We start from the raw sequence: 19,364 nt of genomic DNA on the forward strand, positions 1-19,364 counted from the left end.
TCCCTCAAATCACAGGCACAGATCTGGGATTTTCTTTGGTTTAGCTCCCACAGGCCATCTTGTCCTCCTTCCCAGTTAAATATAAATATAACAAGGAATCAAGGTGAAATACACCAAATGGTTCATTTAAAAAGTTGATTTTACTGTTGTCTGAAAATAAGAAGAGAGATGTCTATCAAAGCACACTAAATTGTTCTTTAGCATGCATGTTCTGCATTACCAGTCTGTATTCAGTAAGCTATAGTTGGAGGGGGGTTTTCTCTCTTCTTTGACTGCTCCTATTCTGTATCATTTCTCTCTTTTCCATCCCTCCTATAGCTTTTAGGGATCATGCCCATGCTAGTGTAAAAGAAGACTGATCATTTTAGCTGTGATCTATCTATACTGTCTTTCTACGCTGTATTTGGAACACAAAATAAAATGCAGAAACCAAACCAGAATAGAGTTCCCAGATAGTTTGCCAATCAATTTTAAATAGGAAAGGTCACATGTCATCTTTTTAAAAAGTTTTTTTCAGCTAACAAAAATATTTTTTCTCTACTTCCTACTTCTCCTCTTGATGAAAAAATAAAGAAAAAAGAACAAATCTTTGCAACAAATATACATAGTCAATCAAAATAAATTCCTGCCTTGGCTATGTACCCAAAATATATGTCTCAGTCTTTGCCCTGATCACCTCTCTATCAGAAGGTCACATTATCTTCAAACTAGCTTGGAAACTTGGTCATTTATTCATTGGAAGAATTTCAGGTAAAGTACTTTAGTGTTCTCATCTAGAAAATGAGCATAATAATCTTTGCAGTCCCTATCTTACAGGTGTGTTCCTGGGAAAGTGCTTTTTAAATCTTAAAGGACCATATAAATGTAGACTATTATTATTCCTGCGGCTTAATAAGTAAGGTCTAAGGTTCCATTCCTGGGGCTGACAGAAACTTAACTGGTTTTCCTTTACCTCAATTTATTCAGCTGTGAAATGTGACAAATTTCTTTCCAGCCCTTAACACAGTGTCTGGCACTTAGTAAATGCTTTTAAATGTTACTTGATAAATGTTAGTTGACTTCTTTGTTTCCCCTATTTCCCCTATTGTGGTACAAAATAATTAGCTGTTTCCTGGCACCTCTTAAGGACTTAGTTAACATTCCTTGAATTGAACTGAATTCTATAACCATCCTCCTTTTCCTTCTAAGTAAGACTCCTCAGTCTTTGGAAACAGTAGCATTCCAGGAAACCTGTCCCAGTTTTAGTATCTTAAAGGTTTAGATTCATGTTTTGGGTAAGAGATTGGATAGTGTGACCTCTGATGTCCCTTTCTACTTTGTAGTACTATGATTTTTTGGTTAATCTGAGGTTGGAGACAACAGGTAACCAGATGTAGAACTGAACTGGAGGTTGAAAATTAAATTCACAGGACTGGAAAATATTGGAGCTGGAAGGGACCATAAAGTTTATTTAATGCACTTTTCTTATCTTAGTAATGAGGAAAACTGAGACCCAGGCAGACAGTGTGGTCTATAGAAAGAGACCTGGATTTGGAAATATAAGACCTGCCTTTGAATTCTAGTTCAGATACTAACCACTCTAGACCTCTTCCCTGGTTCAGTTTCTTTATCTGGAAAATAGGGAATTGTTAGAGTCTCTCTAGCACTAAACCCGGTGACCTTTGATCTACTTGATTGTGACTTGCTTAAAGTTACAGATTGAGAATGACCTAGTGGGCCTGGGATTGCCAACTCTCAATTCTGTACCATGCATGGGGACTTTGCCTGGCTGAAACCTGAAGCACTTTTTAAGCTCCTTCTATGTGGTATGTTTGGCACTGGCGATACAAAGACAAAAAGGAAATAGTTCCTGCCCTCAAGAAGTTTGTGTTCTATAATGAGATCTGTACACATAATTTTATCGATTTGTTAAATATACAGAATATTTTTAAAAGTAAATTGGGGTGGCAGTTGGAGAGATCTAGAAAGCCTTCATGTAGCTAAGGAAGTAATACATTAGAAAAGATGGAGGAAAGGAGTAGGGAACTGGAGTTCCAGGTTTCTTAGCCAATGCAAAGGCAAGGAGATGGGAAATGAAGAACAGCAAGAAGATTGGCTATACCGTAGGGCGTGAGAAGAATGTATATAATAAGGTTGAAAAGGTCGGTTGTGGCTAGGTTACAAAAAGACTTTAGAAGCCCAGCGTGGTTTCTATTTTATCTTAGAAGAAACAGGAAGCCACTGTAGTTTATTGAGTAAAGGAACGACATGGCCAGACTTGTGCTTAAGGAAAATCACTTTGAAAGCAGTGAGAAGGGTGGATTAGAGTGGAAACCTGTTTTATAAAGTAGGCTAAGTATGTGCAGTGAAAAGAACAGTGAAGCTGGATTCAGAGGACCTACCTCTTTGACCTGTACAAGGTTAAAATTTCTGAGCCCGTTCTACAGAAATATTAGTTACCATGTACCTTGCACATCGGAAGTGGGTGTTTAATAAACATCTGTTGAATTAAACTGCATTGTATCTCTTTGGAGTTATGTCAAATACACACAAGTTTATAGGTGAGCTTTATCCATCCACAAGAGAACGATTTGGGTTCAAAAGCGATAGCGCTTAGCAACACAAAGAACTGCTCCAGAGGCAGGTCACAACAGGAAGACTGACCGAGGAGGAGGGGGAGGATGAAGGGGGTGTGGAGGGAGGAGGAGAAGGGAGATGAAGGAAGGGAGAAGGAACGGTGAGAGAAAATCGAGTCTGACTCAGGTAACCGCCCGTGGGTGGAACCCACACAGCCAGAAAAGAAAGCTGATCTCTGGGATAAGGGATATTATTTATCTCACCTACCAGAGTGCATTAGTTCAAAGACTCCCCAGTACCAATCCACTTAAATAGACGAGGGAACTGGGGCAGAGAGTAGATTACACCTAAACTTTCATACCTGTAGAAGCACTCACCCGGGTGGGAGTTGCAAGGGATTAATTCCTATATGTTTTGAGACCCAAGAAAAGTTGGCCCAATTATGCTTAAAATAAGAAACCAAAGGGGAGGAGGATCCAGTTACTTGCCGCAGCTGCGGCTCCCCGAGCTGGTTCTTCAGCCCGGAGGCGGTCCCGGTCGCTTTGCTCCTTCCTTCTCCCTCCTCCTCGCCCGTCCCCCTCCCCCCCCCCCGCCCCTGGAGGCGGATCGCCCCGCCCCCTTCCCTGCCCTTCCCTCTGGGTGCGTGAGCGTCCACCGCCTGCACAGCAGGAGCTTGAGAGCTGGAGAGCCGGAGCTCGATCCGCAGGAGCAGCAGCAGCAGCAGCAGCAGCAGCAGCAACAACAACAGCAACAGCAACAGCAACAGCAACAGCAACAGCAGCAGCAGCAGCAGCAGGGGTAGTGCAGGCGCAGGCAGAGCCCGCAGCAGACGGACCTTGCTGTCCGGCCGCCTCCTGAGCAGGGGCCCTTCGCTAGCTCGGAGCCCGGGCCGAGGAGGAGGAGGAGGAGGAGGATAAGGCAGCTGCCGCTTGCAGGCGGCTCGCAGCGAGTGCCACCCCCCACTCCGCGAGGGCAGCGAGAGGCCGCGCCATGGTGAAGGTGGCATTTAACTCGGCTCTGGCCCAGAAGGAGGCCAAGAAGGAGGAGCCCAAGAACGGCGAGGAGGCGCTCATCATCCCTCCGGACGCCGTCAGTGTGGACTGCAAGGTCCGGGCGCGGGGCAGGGGTGGACGATAGGGGGTGAGGGGGGACCCAGGAGCGGGGAAAGGGTAGCTGCAGGGGGTGAAGTGAGGGGCGCCCTGAGGGCATCCCGGGGAGAGCCACTGGGATGAGGACGGGGTGATTTAGATCAAGTTGCAAGGATCGTAATACAGCTGGGTTACCTGGCTGAAACGGGGTTGAGGGGGTGAAGAAGGGGAGCCTTCAAGAGCTACTTTCTGGGGGAACCTAAAGCTCTCCCGCATCTCCAGTTGCTCCCTTTCTCCTTTAGCCGGAGTCGGCTCCTTTGTAAGGAAGTGCGTGTGCAGGAGCGGGGAATGGCGAGCTCATTACTTTGCCGAGGTAGCCTGGGGAAGGACGGGATGCTAGCGAGATTGAAAGCTCTGTGCCCGGTTTGCTGTCATTGGTGCCGTCGGGGCGGGGAGGAGGGCTGGGGCCGCCGCTGCTATGCTGCTGCGTGTACTGGGGGCTTTGACCCGCACCTACTGCGGTAACGTGCAAAACAAAAACACCGCCCCCCCCCCCAGTCCCCCCAGCCGAGTTTGTCACTTCCTCCCCCTTTATAAATAAATCCTAAAATGGCTGACATCAGAACGGTCCTAAACCTCGGGTTCTTTTTCTACTTTCGTTTTGGAGCCGAACAGTACTTGGACTGAGTCCAGCAAGCTGTAAGCCTCTTATTTAAAAGCATTTTCTTCCTCACCCTCCTTTCTTTCTCAACCCCCCTCCCCCAAACCCCCCTCGCCCATCCTTATTGGCAGCTGAACTTAACTGTGGGGGAGAAGGCGGGCGGGCAAGTTGGCTGGAGTGAGGAACTAGTTGTTAATTTTATAATTAAAACAATATCATTCCCATCAAAGGTCAGCAATTGTTACTAGGCTCTTGTTGGAAACTGGCCATAGGACGTCGTGTCTCGCCCCCCCCCCTCCCCATTTAGTACAACACTAGATGAAATAAAAATTTTGCAACCCCTCCCCTTTCATCTTCAATTTTTGTTTTTAAATAGAGAATTACGTCGTTAGTAATCTGCTTTAAAATAAATATCATAGAATTGTCATCTGGGACTCTTCATTGGATGATTATTTTCCCCACTAAGGCTGTTTAGGAAGCATTTTTTTTGTGGTACCACCGAAGTTAAAATAACAATAGGAGAAATGCAATAACCTTTTGCTGGAGTTTCTTATGTTTTTGTAGCTTAACAGAAGAAACTCCAGCAAAAGGTTATTGTATTTCTCCGTGTTATTTTAACTTATGTGTCGAGTATATTTTTGCAGCTTAACAGATTTCAAATTATTTCTGCTAATTTTCCAAAAGAAATTTGCCATGGAAAACTTTTCCTATCCATTTGGATAATGTTTTCTAATTATTAAAAAGATTAAAATATTGTTTTAACATATAAAGGAAGCCTAATGACTGTGTGCCTTTTATGAACACTGCTGGTTGTTTTTCAAGGTTTTGTCCAGTTTTAACAATAAAAATTGAAATGGGGCTATGGGTCCTTGCCAGTTACTTAGAAGTATGGGAATAGAACTGGATGACCCCTTGCCCAGAATGTTCTAGAGGGGATTCTTATATTGACTTAGAGTAGATGGAATTCTAAAGTCCCTTCCAATTCCAAGATTCTGTGCTTACTGACTTTGAGACATAATATTAATTTCACCTTGCCAATACTTTTTTGGTGTATATGTGTGGAAGTGTAAGGAATTATAAATAAAAACAAAAACCCCAAGCTTCAAAAGTTAATTTTGATATGGATTGTCTTACTTTTAAATGGAAATAGTGAGCTGACTTCCTAAATGGATTAAGAGGTTGCTCTGTACTCCTGAATAGTCTGCAAAGTCCTAAAATAACATACTTGGGATAGATCTAATATATTGTAATTCCAGTAGCAGATTATCTGAACTTTTGTTTTTATCTGATATTCAGCCCCCCACCCCAGTATTGGACCAATGTAGTACAATGTAGCAAGAAAACTAAAATCTGAAAGTAGAAGGCAACTATCATCATAAGATTGTATCTGTAACTGACTGCTCTTCTTTAAAAAAGAAAAAAGAGAAAGAAATCTAGAGGAAGAAATGGGGTGACATCATTTTTTTGTGAAACCTTATTTGTCTCCGGGCTTGGATCCTCTGGGAGATTGGAAAAACTTTGGCCAAAAATCAAATTTTTTGTTGGCTGGAAAGCCTTAAAATCAGTCCCTGATAATTTTCTCAATCTCTGAAACAGTAAACCTGAAGGGAAAGCTTCAGAAGTTCTCCTGAATTCACCTTCATATTTGACATTGTAGGCACCTATAACAAGTAGTGATACATAACTCTGTGGCTTTTTAAACCCTTTTCTATTTTCTAAAAGCCATACATCAAACAAAAATACCAGGACTGAGCAGTAAAGGCCAAAGTCCTGCTTTGTAACTAAGGCAGTAATCAGTGAATTGGCAGATACAGATGACTAACTCCTTTTGCAGCTCCTAACTGAAAGGGGCCCTTTCTTCAGCTTGTGACAAAATATTGCTCTGCCTTAAGAGTTAGGATCTTTCTAATCAGTCATTTACATGTAAATTAAAACCTTATTTCAGGGTGTAATTTGTGTGACAACTTCTGAACCTTAAAAGCTTGGACAATAACTGCAAAATTAGTATTTCCTTGAAGATTTTTCTGGTTCTGTGATAATGCCTGTATCCAAACCATTCTGTATGTTTCTGCAGCTGCTTTCGCAAGATAAAAACATAGAATCATTCTGTTGTATGTTTGCTCCTGCTTTTAACGCTCTTGAGTAGATTTGATTGGATAATTTAGGGCCTAAATCCCTTAGGAACAAGTGACCACAGTACCCTTTATTTCGTTAGAGTGACCACTCTGGATGCACTGGTACATACTTTCTCATCTTCTCTGCTTTGCTATCCCTCTCCCCCTTGCTGTTTTCCTCTCAGGCTTTCTCCAGCAGCTGGAGACTTAAAGTTGTTTTGTTTTCCATTACCTATTGTTAAATCATCTTGTCCCATATTGATCCTGATTTGCTTCCCCTGCATTGATTATTGGTGAATAATTCTGTCTTTACTTTTTGTCTCTTATACTCTTTCTCTCTTTTCTGTTGACCCAAGCCCTTAGAAGGGGAAAGGGAGGAATGGCAATCAATTGATAATTAGAAAATGAAAAGGGTATCATGAGCCCTTCAAACTGAATGAATATATAATCCCTCCAAATTAGAAACTGTTTTCCAGTACATTAGGTTTGCAGGTTACTTTTCACTTAACTCTGGAAAATAGGTGGGCTGTGCAGTTTTAAATTCTGAAGAAAATATGCCAACTCTAGCACTGTATTATATATTTGGCAGGCATCCTGGGATGTTTGTTGTTGTTGTTGTTATAAAAGCAACAAATACTTCCTCACTCCAGTTCAATTTTGGTTTACTTTCTTCATTGTTAACCTTAGCTCCCAAGAAAGATGGGCTTGAGGAAAAAAAGGTGTGACCTGTGTGATCCAGGGCAAAGTCCTTTCCCCTTTACTAGCTTTGATTTCTTCATCTGTAAAGTGTGAGTGGATTGCAGTACATCTTCTGAAGTTCCTTCTGAAACCTGTGTAAAGAATGGCTTCATCTCTCTGTAGTTTGGCAGTTGGCAGACTTTTCTTACCTCTTCATGCCTCTAGGACTCTGGTGAAATCCTGTGTTGCCCATTACTAAAGTTTATCTTGTGATTTATACTATCAGGGTTTTTTGTTTGTTTGTTTTCTCATAAGGCAACTAGGGGACTCCTTAACGTAGAGTGAGATAGCTAGCTTGACCTGGAGTGAGGAAGACTTTAGTTTAAATGTGACTGTGTGACCCTAAGCAAGTCACCTAACTGCTGTCTGCCTTAGTTTCCTCATCTGTAAAATGGGGCTCATAAGAGCACCTACTTCCCAGGGTGGTTGTGAGGATCAGATGAGATATTTGCGAAGCTCTTTGGAAACCTTACAGCACTCTATAAATGACATGGTATGTTTTTTATTAACAATTCGGGGGAGGTTGGAAGAAACTTCCTGGGCTTGGGAATGGTGAAGATTGAATCGAAAGAGGGTAATTTCCTGCTTTGGTCTTCCCCAAGTTGTGTCCTGAGTATTGCTGTAACCTATACCTTTTCTCTTGACCAGACACCAACAAATATATTGTTGCTGACAGTGGTTGGAGGATTGTGGGGAAATTCCAGTTTGCTACTGTAGGGTGAGTTTACCTGGCCAGAAGTATTCTCTGAGGTCATTTCACAGCTAGAGTTTGCACCCTTAATTAAGCTTCTCAGAGTTAATGATTATTCACTTTTCTATCCATTTATGATGCCTAGGGCTTCAAAGTTGGTGTGTTGTTTTTTTCTTTTGGTATAGAAACTATCTTAAGCGTTAGGAATTGAGGTTGTTTAATTTAAAGGATTATTTAATAGTAAATTAGTGTACAAGGAAACTTTCAAATTTGGTAGGTTTTTTCGTATGGAAAACATCTTAAGGTTTATGAAGTTAGGGTTATTTTAAAAGTTATTTAATATTAACTTGATGTACATGGACATTTTTTTCTTCAGGGACATTTTTATTATTTGGTGGTATTTCTGCCTCTTGGAACCCCGGTCTCCTTTTAAAGCTCAGCTCATGTGCCATCCATACAAACTCTTTTCTCTTAGGTCAGTTAATACTCTATCCTATCCGTTCCTCCCCCCACCCCCACCCCATTACTTTGTATTTAAGATCCTGGAATCAGATTCAGAGCTGATAGAGACCTCAGAGGTCATCTAGTCCAGCTTTCTCATTTTGTAGATGTGGCTACTAAAATCTATGTTTATTTTCTATTTATTATTTTCTCCTAATATACCGTCAGCTCCTTCAAGATATGACAGTTTACATTGTTTTTCCATTTAATATCTCTGGATCCTAGGAGATAACTTCATTGGACTTTGTGCAGAGTAGGTGTTTTAAAAAAATGCATATTGAATTGAGTTTTAATTTTAGTTACAATATTTATTAAAAAGAAATTTATAGTTTTTGTTACAGTGTTTATTAAAAAGAAACTTTATTTTGGGGTTTTCTTTTTATTGATGCCTAGTTCTTTTTAGTATTACATTCATTTCTAGATCAATCCTTTCCTCATTGCCTATGAAAGTGGTGGTGGTGGTGGTTTTTTTAAGAGGAGAAAAAACATTTCAGCATAATGAAACCATTTTCAGGTCTGTGACTGTCTGTTAGCTGAGTTCACCATTTTTCTTTAGTGAGGGGGAGGATGGGACATTTTCTCACCTCAACTCCAGTGCCAGCTTAATCATTATAATTACACAGGGAGGTCCTTTTGAAGAAGCCATGGTATAGACTTTGAGCTGGAAAGGACGTTAGAAATCACCTATTCCAATGCCTTCAGTTTACAGATGAAGCTGAGGTCCAGAGAGATTAAATAATTTGCCCACGGTTACACAGATAACAAGTGCAAGAGGTAGGATTTGAACCCAAGTCCTTTGACTTGAAGTCTATTGAATTATCTTCCAATATCATGCTGCCTTCATATTATCAGTGTGTAGAGAAAGGGCCCAAAAGAAGTCATCCTGTCCAAGACGGACACTGAGTAATTCAAACTCTTAAACTTACTGAGACTCTAATAAGGACTGGATGGGCTTCAGCTGCTTTCTGTTAAACTAAATTAATTTGGGGGGCAGCTAGGTGGTGCAGTGGATAAGGCACCAGCCTTGGATTCAGGAGGACCTGAGTTCAAACCCAGCCTCAGACACTTACTAGCTGTGTGACCCTGGGCAAGTCGCTTAACCCCCATTGCCCTGGAAAAAGAAAAAAAAGAAAAAAAACTAAATTAATTTGGCCATCCAAATGAAAGTATTTTTTGCACAAGTAATTTCTTTCATTGTAAATGGAATATTGTACATATTCTGCAGTCTGTGCCTTGGTTAGTCTTGCTGAACTTTTTTTCTGTTTTGGACAGAAAAGCATAGCTTTCTCTGGAATGGGAGGAAGGGGATATTCAGAAACAAAGGGGATTTGCAAGACTCAGAAACATCTAACTCTTGCTCTCAAGAAACTTGGGAGGATTTATAGGAAATTGTCTGGTTTGGTTTTGTTTTTATTTCTTTTTTTTTTTAAACTAATGAAATGCTTTTACAAAAAGAAGGTAACAAGAGGAGATGATTGTATCCTGTTTGTCCCTTGAGGACTTTGTAGACAATTGCTATTTGAAAACTAATTTTTACTACCATTTGTATCCTTCAGTAAATACTTGTTTTTGAAATGCAAAACTTTAAAAATAAAGCTTGTTGTTGTAGTTCTTTTATTATCTGCCATTTAACTACGGACATTTTCTAAATGTTACCAACAATTGAGTGAATAAAACCCTTGGAAAATAAATATAGTCTGTTAAAGTTCTTTTAATTCTGAAGGAAAACCAATATATCTCATCACCATTTGGATGAAGTAGAGCCCTCCCCCCTTTTTTAGCATTAAGAATAAATTAATGAGGGGCAGCTAGGTGGCACAGTGGATAGAGCACTGGCCCTGGATTCAGAAGGACCTGAGTTCAAATCCACCCTCAAACACTTTACACACTTACTAGCTGTGTGACCCTGGGCAAGTCACTTAACCCCAATTGCCTCACTAAAAAAAAAAAAGAATAAATTAATGAGGAGTATTTTATCTGCTTAAACTTATCCTAAATTGAACAGTGTGGTGTGGTTTTTTTCCCCCATGATAAAATTCCATTACTGCTCTCATGGTAGAGGTATATTTTTGTTTTTCACTAAGTACTTTCTATTCAACAATTCTGGTAATTGATTGGCAGTAAGATGATTTTGTAATATAAAACTTAAGCATAATGCTATTTCTGGGTGAGACCATTTTTTGATGGGAAAATGGTCATTGAATTATAACATACCACAGATTTATAAATATCTGTTTTCATGTGAACCAACTTGGGAATTTCGATCTAAAATTATGACTTTGAACTTCAATGTGTGTATAAGCAGATGTTTTGTTAAAATGACATAAGTAAGATTTTCTTTCCTGTTGCTTCTTATCTTCATCCTCAACAGCTAGCTTCTCTTTGCAGTATTTCCTTACTGACTTCACCTTTAGTATTTATCTCTTACTTAGTAGAGGTCTGGAAGGCTTGGTTTCAGCACTGCCCTACCCCCACCCCCACCCCCATTCTGCTATTTAGCTTTGTTACCTGGGGGAAGGTCACTTAACTGTTTCTGGGCCTCAGTTTCTTCAGCTGTCAAACGAAGGAATGAGACCGGGTGAAAGTCAAAAGTTTAGACTAGTAATTTTACCTAGCACTTTTTTTTCTTTAGGCAATTGGGGTTAAGTGACTTGCCCAGGGTCACACAGCTAGTATGCCCCTTACCTAGCACTTTCCATGGATTATTTCATTTAAACCTCACACCAACTTGATAGAGTCTAAAGATATTAATAAAATTACAGGTATTAACATTCCTCTCTTACAGATGAGAAAACCAAGAGAGCAGTGACTAACAGTTAAGTGTTGGCTGAATTTGATTCCAGGTTTCTCCTAGCAGTCTCCTCTGCAACTCGGCCTCTAATCTCTAAATTTATTTCCAGCCCCTACATTCCATGAGTCTGAGTTTATTCTCCTTCATTCCATTACTGGGATCTGTAACATTTTAAAGCCTGCCAAAGTCTTGGGCTAACAGCCCGGTAGGCTTCAGCTACGGACATGACAGGCTTAAGCTAAAAGGATGGTCTTTTTTCTTCTCTCCTCTCCTCTCTTCTTCTCTTCCCTTTAATTTTTTATTGATTTTTATTAAGTTTTGAGTTCCAAATTCTCTCCCTACCCTCCTGCCTCTTCCCCACATGCTGAGAAAGCAAAATGATATATCAGTTATACATGTGAAGTTATGCAAAACATATTTCCCTATTAGCCACGTTGCAAAAAAACTCAAAACAACAAAAAATAGCAAGAAAAATAAAGAAAATGAAATAAAATATGTTTCAGTCTCCTTTCAAAGTCCAATAGTTCTCTCTCTGGAGGTGGATAGATGACTACTTCAGAATTGTCTTGGATTATTGTCTTAATCAGGGTAGCTAAGTCTTTCACAGTTGATCATTGTTAAAATATTGCTGTTACTGTGTGCAGATGTTCTCCTGGTTCTGTTCATTTCACTTATATTTCATGTAAGTCTTCCCAGGTTTTTCTGATACCAACTCCTCTTCATTTCTTTCTTTTTTTTTTTAGTGAGGCAATTGGGGTTAAGTGACTTGCCCAGAGTCACACAGCTAGTAAGTGTTAAGTGTCTGAGGCTGGATTTGAATTCAGGTACTCCTGACTCCAGGGCCTGTGCTCTATCCACTGCACCACCTAGCTGCCCCCCCCCCCATCTTTATTTCTTACAGCATAATAGCATTCAGTTACAGTCATCTACCACAATTTATTCAGCCATCCTCCAGTTGATGGGCATCCCCATAATTTCTCATTTTTTTTGCCACCACAGAAAGAACCACTGTAAATATTTTTGTTCATATGTGTTCTTTTTCCTAAAGGGTGGTCTTTTTAATTCAGAAACTTTGGTCAAAGTGGGATCCTACTAGATTTTATTTAGGATTGCAGGAAATTCTAGGTCTTTTGTAATCTGGCCACAAAGTTTGCCACTTGCCACATTCATTATTGCTTCTTGGTGGATTATAAGAACATGGCCCCTCACTTGGGCTCTTCCTTCCATTTTAATTCAGCTCCTTTTAAAGTAACTGGAATGGCACTAGTGATACTTGACACTGTACTTCAGTACCAAGGAGTTCAGGTGTGCCAGAAAAAAACCTTCCGTCCATGTCATGAGAGACTGATGGAATTTAGAGCTAGAAGTTAACTCCCTAGTTTTACAGATGAGAAAACTGAGGCCCAGAGAGGTGAAGTCTTACCCCAGAATCTTTGAATAGCCGGATCCAAATAGATATAATGATGAATTTCTAAAGTAAATACTTTATAAAGCATTTCTGTGGGATGGAATGGAAATATACTTACCCTTACCCATCTCTCTCTCTCTCTCTTTTTTTCTTCTCTCTCTTTTTTTTCTTTTTTTTGCGGGGCAATGGGTGTTAAGTGACTTGCCCAGGGTCACACAGCTAGTAAGTGTCAAGTGTCTGAGGCCGGATTTGAACTCAGGTCCTCCTGAATCCCAGGGCTGGTGCTTTATCCACTGCGCCACCTAGCTGCCCCACCCATCTCTCTTGAATGACAATTCATAGAATTTCATCAGTTTATTGAGTCAGATTAAGGAAACACTGATTCCCATCATTTTATCTAGACTTTATCTTTGTGTTACTGTTAACACCAAAGCTCTTGACTGGCCTCAGTGGCCACTAAGTCACTCCTTACCTTTTGACTTTGTTTTCTAACTCTGTGATCGCCGTAACCTACAACATTTTGAATAACCTTCATTTTGCTTTCAGGTTTAGTTTGCAGCACAGTAGGGTAGGAAAAGCTCTGACCTTGGAGTCATGGGATCCAAATTAGAAACCGGATTCTGAAAATCTCTTAACCTCTCTGTGCCTCGTTTTTGTCATATTTCAAATGAGGCAGTTGAACTGGATGACCTCTAAGACCCCTTTCGTTTTAGTTGTTTTCCTTATGGTTCACTGAACTTTCAGGCTGATGGTGTGATACATTATGAGGGTACATTTAGTGATTGGTTCTAGACTAATAAGTCAACTTTGTGGTTATGGGATTGATTTCCACAAATACTTGGTTTCATTGCCTTAATGTACAGATTATAGGTGACCTATAGTGTCAGCAAAGTGGATGGGTATTTGTTGCATATGCCTCCCTCCACTCCCCACAGAATTCTTTGGATTGCTTCAAATTCATATGATCTGACCTGATCGTTTTTTTACCAATGACAAAACCTGAAGCCCAGAGGGAAAAAGTGAATTGCTCACAGTCATATATTTTTGATGAGAATTCACATCTCCTCATTCCCCATTCATTCCAGCATTCTTTCCATCATACCATACTAAAATACACGTATGACATCTTTTCCCTTTAATCCCAAGCCCAATTTAATAACTAACATTCATCCTTTTTTGTTATCATTCATATTTGGTTGGTAGTTGCACTGGGCTCAAAAAGAAACAATGGATCTCTGTAATTACAAAATAGAATGGGTGTTTTTGTTTGTTTGGGGATATATACATATGTATTAACATGTGATTTGTAGAAATGATTTGAATTTTGTGTAACACAAATCATTTGTGTAATTATTGAAATTTTTATCCACACACATTTGTGGCACTTAGCACAATTGCCTGGTACAGAAGTAGATGTTTAATAAATGTTGGCTTGACTTTCATTCCTGTCACATAATCTGAGCACTAGCTTGCCATTGATCACTCCTTTTCTGGTGAGTTTATAGATGAAATTTCAGATTTATCCCCCAAAGGGAATAAATGAGGAAGTAATTATTTCTTTGCAAAAGAACTAACCAGAGGATTAGTTTGAGTTCTTAGAAACAGATCCATTGTATAAAGGGAGAAGTGTTCCTCCTTTATCCCAGCAGATGGCCCAGCCCATCGAAATAGTTCTTTGTTGATCTGTTTATAACAAATTTTATACAATGAATAATTCTGTACAAGTGTTTTCTTTGGGTCCTGTCCATGTAACAGATGAGCCAAGGTTTTGCTTTACATCCAGTAGCAATTTCTCCAAACCTTCCCACCTCAATCCAACCATCTATTGTAATAAAAAATACCAAAAGAACCAGGAAGTTAGGAAAGAGAAGGGACAAGGGTGTGGTTTTTTGTTTATTGACCATTAGCTATGGGCCAAGAACATATTCTTTGTTTTCTTCAGTTCAAAGCACTTTTTTTCCACTAAAAAGAGAGTATGTGCCTTGTTTTGATTCTGCATCTTAAAGCCAGGAAATAAATCACACCTGATTTAACAATTTCCTTCCCACCCATCAGCCTATATGATGGTGTAGTAAAATGAATACTACACTGAGACTCAAAACATTTCCTTGTCTACGGGATCTCTGAGGTCCTTTCTTACCTCTAAATTCCTTAATATCTGATTAATATCTGAAATGGCCTAGTTTGGGATCCCAGCCACCTCTGTTCCTTTCTGGCTGTGTGACTTTAAAGTTTGAGGACTTTCCTCACCTGGAATGTGATCATTATAATGCCTGCACTATCTGTCAGGGTTGTTGTTAGTGAGGCTCAGATGATATTACATAATCAGTAAGATTATCCTGAATGCCTTCTTCAATGATTAACACATTTCCACCCAACTACCCACTCCATTCCAGTGATTCTGAACACTTTTATCCGTCCATCTCTGGCCTCTCCTTTATTCCCAAACCCCTCCATCCGAGGTGTCTAATCTCCCACTCTAAAGCAATCAGACCAGCCCTTTCACTGTATTCTCTGGAATGCCTGTTCTATAGGTAACAAGACAGATTATGTCTTGAACCCACTGAATTCTGGCTCCCTCCGGGTGACACAGCTTCCTTGGCTCCACTGCCCATCCTTGGTTGCCCTTTAACTCATTGCCAGACTCCTTGGTATCATGTGTTAGATTATTTCTTGCTCCTTATTGCCATTTCTCCGGTTCTCTTTCTACCACTATAACTGAGTCATCTCTCCTCTCCGATTCATTTATTCAGGACATATTTATTTCCCAGTCACGATTCTAGTACCTGTTGTCTCCTTTCATTTTCTTTCTTTCTTTTTTTTTTTTCAGTGAGGCAATTGGGGTTAAGTGACTTGCCCAGGGTCACACAGCTAGTAAGTGTTAAGTGTCTGAGGCCGGATTTGAACTTAGGTACTCCTGACTCCAGGGCCGGTGCTCTATCCACTGCACCATCTAGCTGCCCCTCCTTTCGTTTTCAATGAATTCAGTGCCTGGGTCAAAGCCTCTCCTCCCCAACTCCTGCCTCATACTAGGAGACTTCAATATATTACATACTGATAGTCCCTCCAATACCCTATATCCCATTTCTTCACCCTGCTCATTTCCCATGCCCTACTGTAACGATTGGAATGACGCCACCTGCTGGATACTTACTGTAGAAGAGTTCTGCCCATGAAGGGAAGGTCTTTGAGGGCAAGACCAGGAGTCAGGAAGTGACGCGGGCTAGTGGGAGGAGGAAGGAAGAGACTGGCGCTCAGTCTCGCTCTCTTTCCTGGGGACGCTGGCGGAGAAGGGAGCTAAAAATGTGCTCTCCCTTTAATAGATAGAAATCTAGGCCTTTCTCTCTCTCTCTTTACCAAATTCTTGTTTTCCTTAATAAATGCTTAAAAGCCTAACTCTTGCTAAAGCTTATAATTTATTGGCGACCACTCATTAGATATTTTAGACAGACTAGCTAGAATTTTAGCCCTTAACACTACTCTGTCCACTCCATCTCATCTACACACACAGGTGATCATGCTCTTGATTTTCCCACAAAGGTTCTATCTACATCCATGTTTGTGAGCCCTGAAATCCCTTCATCCTGTCATAATCTGTTGTCATTCCACTTTAACCCTCTGCTGTCTAAATTTGTTTTCACTGTGACCTCTAGTCCTTTGACTCCTTTGTTCTTTATCAGGCCATCACCCCTGCATTGGCTTCACCATCTTTCCTTTCTCCCCCTGACCCCATGGTCAACATCAACTCTGCACTGCTCTTTTCCTTTGAGTACCTTGCCCGTGTATTCTATAGAAGATCCTGCCCTTCCAAACCTTACTCTCATCACTCCCCTAGATGTCATCATTGGTGAAGTCTTGTCATTTCCGTCTTCGTGATATGGTTAGTATAAGTCCCCTTCTCTTCTTTGACATTGCCACCACTCTGGGGCAGGCCCTCCCTCATTATCTCATGTATGGGGCTGTTGCCGTGGTCTTCTGATCCATCTCCTTACCCAAAATCTTTCCCCACTCCAGTCCATCTTCCTCTCAGTTGTCAAATTGATTTTCGTAAAGTTCAGGTCTAACCATATTAATTCCCTATTCAGTAAATTCCAGGGGCTATCTGTGACCTCCAGGACCAAATATAAAATGCTCTGGTTTTTAAAACTCTGTATAATCTGACCCCTTCCTACCTTTCCAGTCGTTTTCCACCTTCCTTCCATATATTCTGTGATCAGTTAACACTAACCTCCTTTTGGGGGCGAGGGACTTCATCACTTAGTTCAGATTGTTTTTTAAGTTAATGCTTTTGAGGGCAAGTAACTTTTGTACTGCTGAGTTAATATGTATTAAAGCAGTGTCCCAGTGTTAAGTGTGCCATCACAGAACAGAGGCAGTCCCCTCCCCCTCCATGGCCTCCTGAACACCTGCCCCCTGCCAGGAGCAAATTACTTATTCTCCTCCCTGAAGATTAGCTAATGAAAAATAAACAAACTTCAAGGAACCTAAAGTACTGACAATTTGCAGGGGACTGTATTGTACCCCATGAGCTACAGGCATGGTTCCAGCTTAAACTTTTAATATTGTTGAAGAAATGCAATGTTATAGCTCTTAACTACATGCAAAGCCCCTTCGAGTCTGATTCAAAGAGATGATGTTTGTAATTGGAAGTACTATTTCTATACAACCAGGCAATGTTCTTAACTCAGAAATGAACCAGGTGGTTCTAGGTGGGATTCATCTGTTTCAGCTTTTAACATATGCAGAGTTGTTGTTTGTCCTTCATTTTGGAAGAGGACCATGACATTAGGGTGATGCCATGACTTTCACTGAATGGGATTTAAGTGAGGGAGGGCTGGGCAAAGTCACCAACCTCACTCTTTCCTCCAGAGCCATCTGGGTCCGGGTCCAGTGACAAGATATATGCCAGAGCCATTAGAGATGGCCCTGGATGTTTAAGGCATTTGGAGTTAAGTGACTTATCCAGGGTCACATAACTACTAAGGTGAGATTTGAACTCGAGTCCTCCCAACTTCAGGACCAGTGCTCTGCTCTATCAACAATACCACCTAGTTGCCCCAATATGCAAAATTAGTTGAAAAGCTTGGGGTCATCTTGATTTTTTTCCATTTAAAATAGGCTGTCTGTAGATATTTCTTAAGTGTTTACTATGTGCCAAGCACTGTGCTAAGGTCTCAGGCTACAAATCAAAGATAGTCCCTGCCATCAGGGAGGTTTTGGGAGAAACTCTCTAGCCTCCAGTTCAGAGGATATTGATGAAGCATGATTAGCAAGGTTCATGTGGTCTTGCAGGATGATGTGGTTCCCATTGGCATGATAGAGGCCCAAGCAGTGCAGCTGGATGGGAAATGTGAAGAGGTCACTGGCCTGGGCCTCCTTAAACAATACTTGTGTTCATCTTTATGCCAACAGTGTTCTATCCTCCTAAAAAAGATGAGATTGGGAGATGGCCTTCCAAGATTGACATTTCTCTTGTACCATCCTTGAAAAGGGTACATTTTGGAAACTTTCCTTTAGAGGAACTTTTCACAAACATCACATTTGCCTGGTACTAAGAGGAAATTCATATTATTGTCCTATTTTGGTTACTTTAAAATAAATACATATATACATTGCTAGGAGTGAAGGCAGAACAAAGCTTTTTAATGTTAGAAAATCTGGGCAGCTAGGTGGTGCAGTGGATAGAGCACAGGCCCTGGAGTCAGGAGTACCTGAGTTCAAATCCAGCCTCAGACACTTAACACTTATTAGCTGTGTGACCCTGGGCAAGTCACTTAACCCCAATTGCTTCACTAAAAAAAATAAAAAATAAAAAAAAAATCTAACCTTCCTGTTTATTAAGATCTCCAAGAAGAGAAAACTGATGTACTGGGAAAGTGTAACATTAACTCTTTGTATTTGCCGGTTGGGGAATTCTGTCAGTGCCTATCTCCCTGCATTTGGAAATTTGCCATCAAAAGATCTGAGTAGGCCTCTTCTATGTGACTCTTACTTTTAAACCCTCAAATACAGACTTGGAAATAAATTTAAACTCTGTAGCCCTCAAGGTGTATCCCTTATAGTATATAGCTCTCATAAAAAATTGTAGCAGTGACAAATTTGGCTGTTAGCCTAAGGAATGTGCAGTATCATAGAAAAGGGCTTACAGCCTAATTTCTTTTTAGTTCTGACCTAATTTCCTATACTGGGAACACTGTCCAGAACTGGAGACCTAAACACCTGTGCTAATTTGGATGATGCCCAATGATGTATTGGGGATTCACAAACTTTACTGATTTGATTTTTTTTGTCACTGATTTTTCTGTATGATGTCTCAATAAAATCAAGTTTCCTTTTATTCTACTGTTGTTCTTTGGAAAGGTAATTTTTACAATTTGGGGGGTAGATTTCTTCATCTGAGGTTATAATCCTTCAGGTAACATTTTAACCTTGTTCTTTATTGACTTTTTTCTAGAAAGAAACCTTGGTATAGTAAATGGAGAGTCGGCCTGGAAGCCCGGAAGGTCTGGGTTTGAGCCTCATCATTGACACGTACTAGCTGTTTGACCCTAAACAAGTGCTGTAGGTCAGCAGTTCTCAAACTTATTGATCTCAGGGATCCTTTATACTCTTAAAAATTATTGAAGGCCCCTTCATTTGTTTGTTTGAATTCTACCTATTGAGAGAAATTAAAACCTCTTAGTATTAGGAAAATAATTTTGACCTCACGGACTCTTAGGGATCATTTGTAAATCTACTCTGAGACCATCAATTACAGAGAAGGTACCACCCACATTGGTACAAGGAGTTTCCTTACCTGAGAATTCCCTCAATTAA

The 19,364-nt window shown here is 40.5% G+C and overlaps 1 protein-coding gene across 2 annotated transcripts in view; it reads left to right on the forward strand.

Moving 5' to 3' along the window:
• The first annotated feature begins 3,173 nt into the window (after nt 1-3,173).
• The window catches only part of ITM2B (integral membrane protein 2B), a 35,882-nt gene continuing 19,691 nt past the window's right edge, over nt 3,174-19,364 (forward strand). Inside the window, exon 1 of one of the 2 annotated variants that reach the window (XM_043995051.1) lies at nt 3,174-3,663. In XM_043995051.1, the coding sequence (XP_043850986.1) occupies nt 3,547-3,663 (117 nt within the window). In that variant the 5' untranslated portion in view covers nt 3,174-3,546. The remainder of the gene's footprint in view (nt 3,664-19,364) is intronic. The other variant, XM_043995050.1, reaches the window with a different exon arrangement.

The sequence above is a fragment of the Dromiciops gliroides genome, chromosome 3 (assembly GCF_019393635.1).
Source record: "Dromiciops gliroides isolate mDroGli1 chromosome 3, mDroGli1.pri, whole genome shotgun sequence".
Lineage (NCBI taxonomy): Eukaryota > Metazoa > Chordata > Mammalia > Microbiotheria > Microbiotheriidae > Dromiciops > Dromiciops gliroides.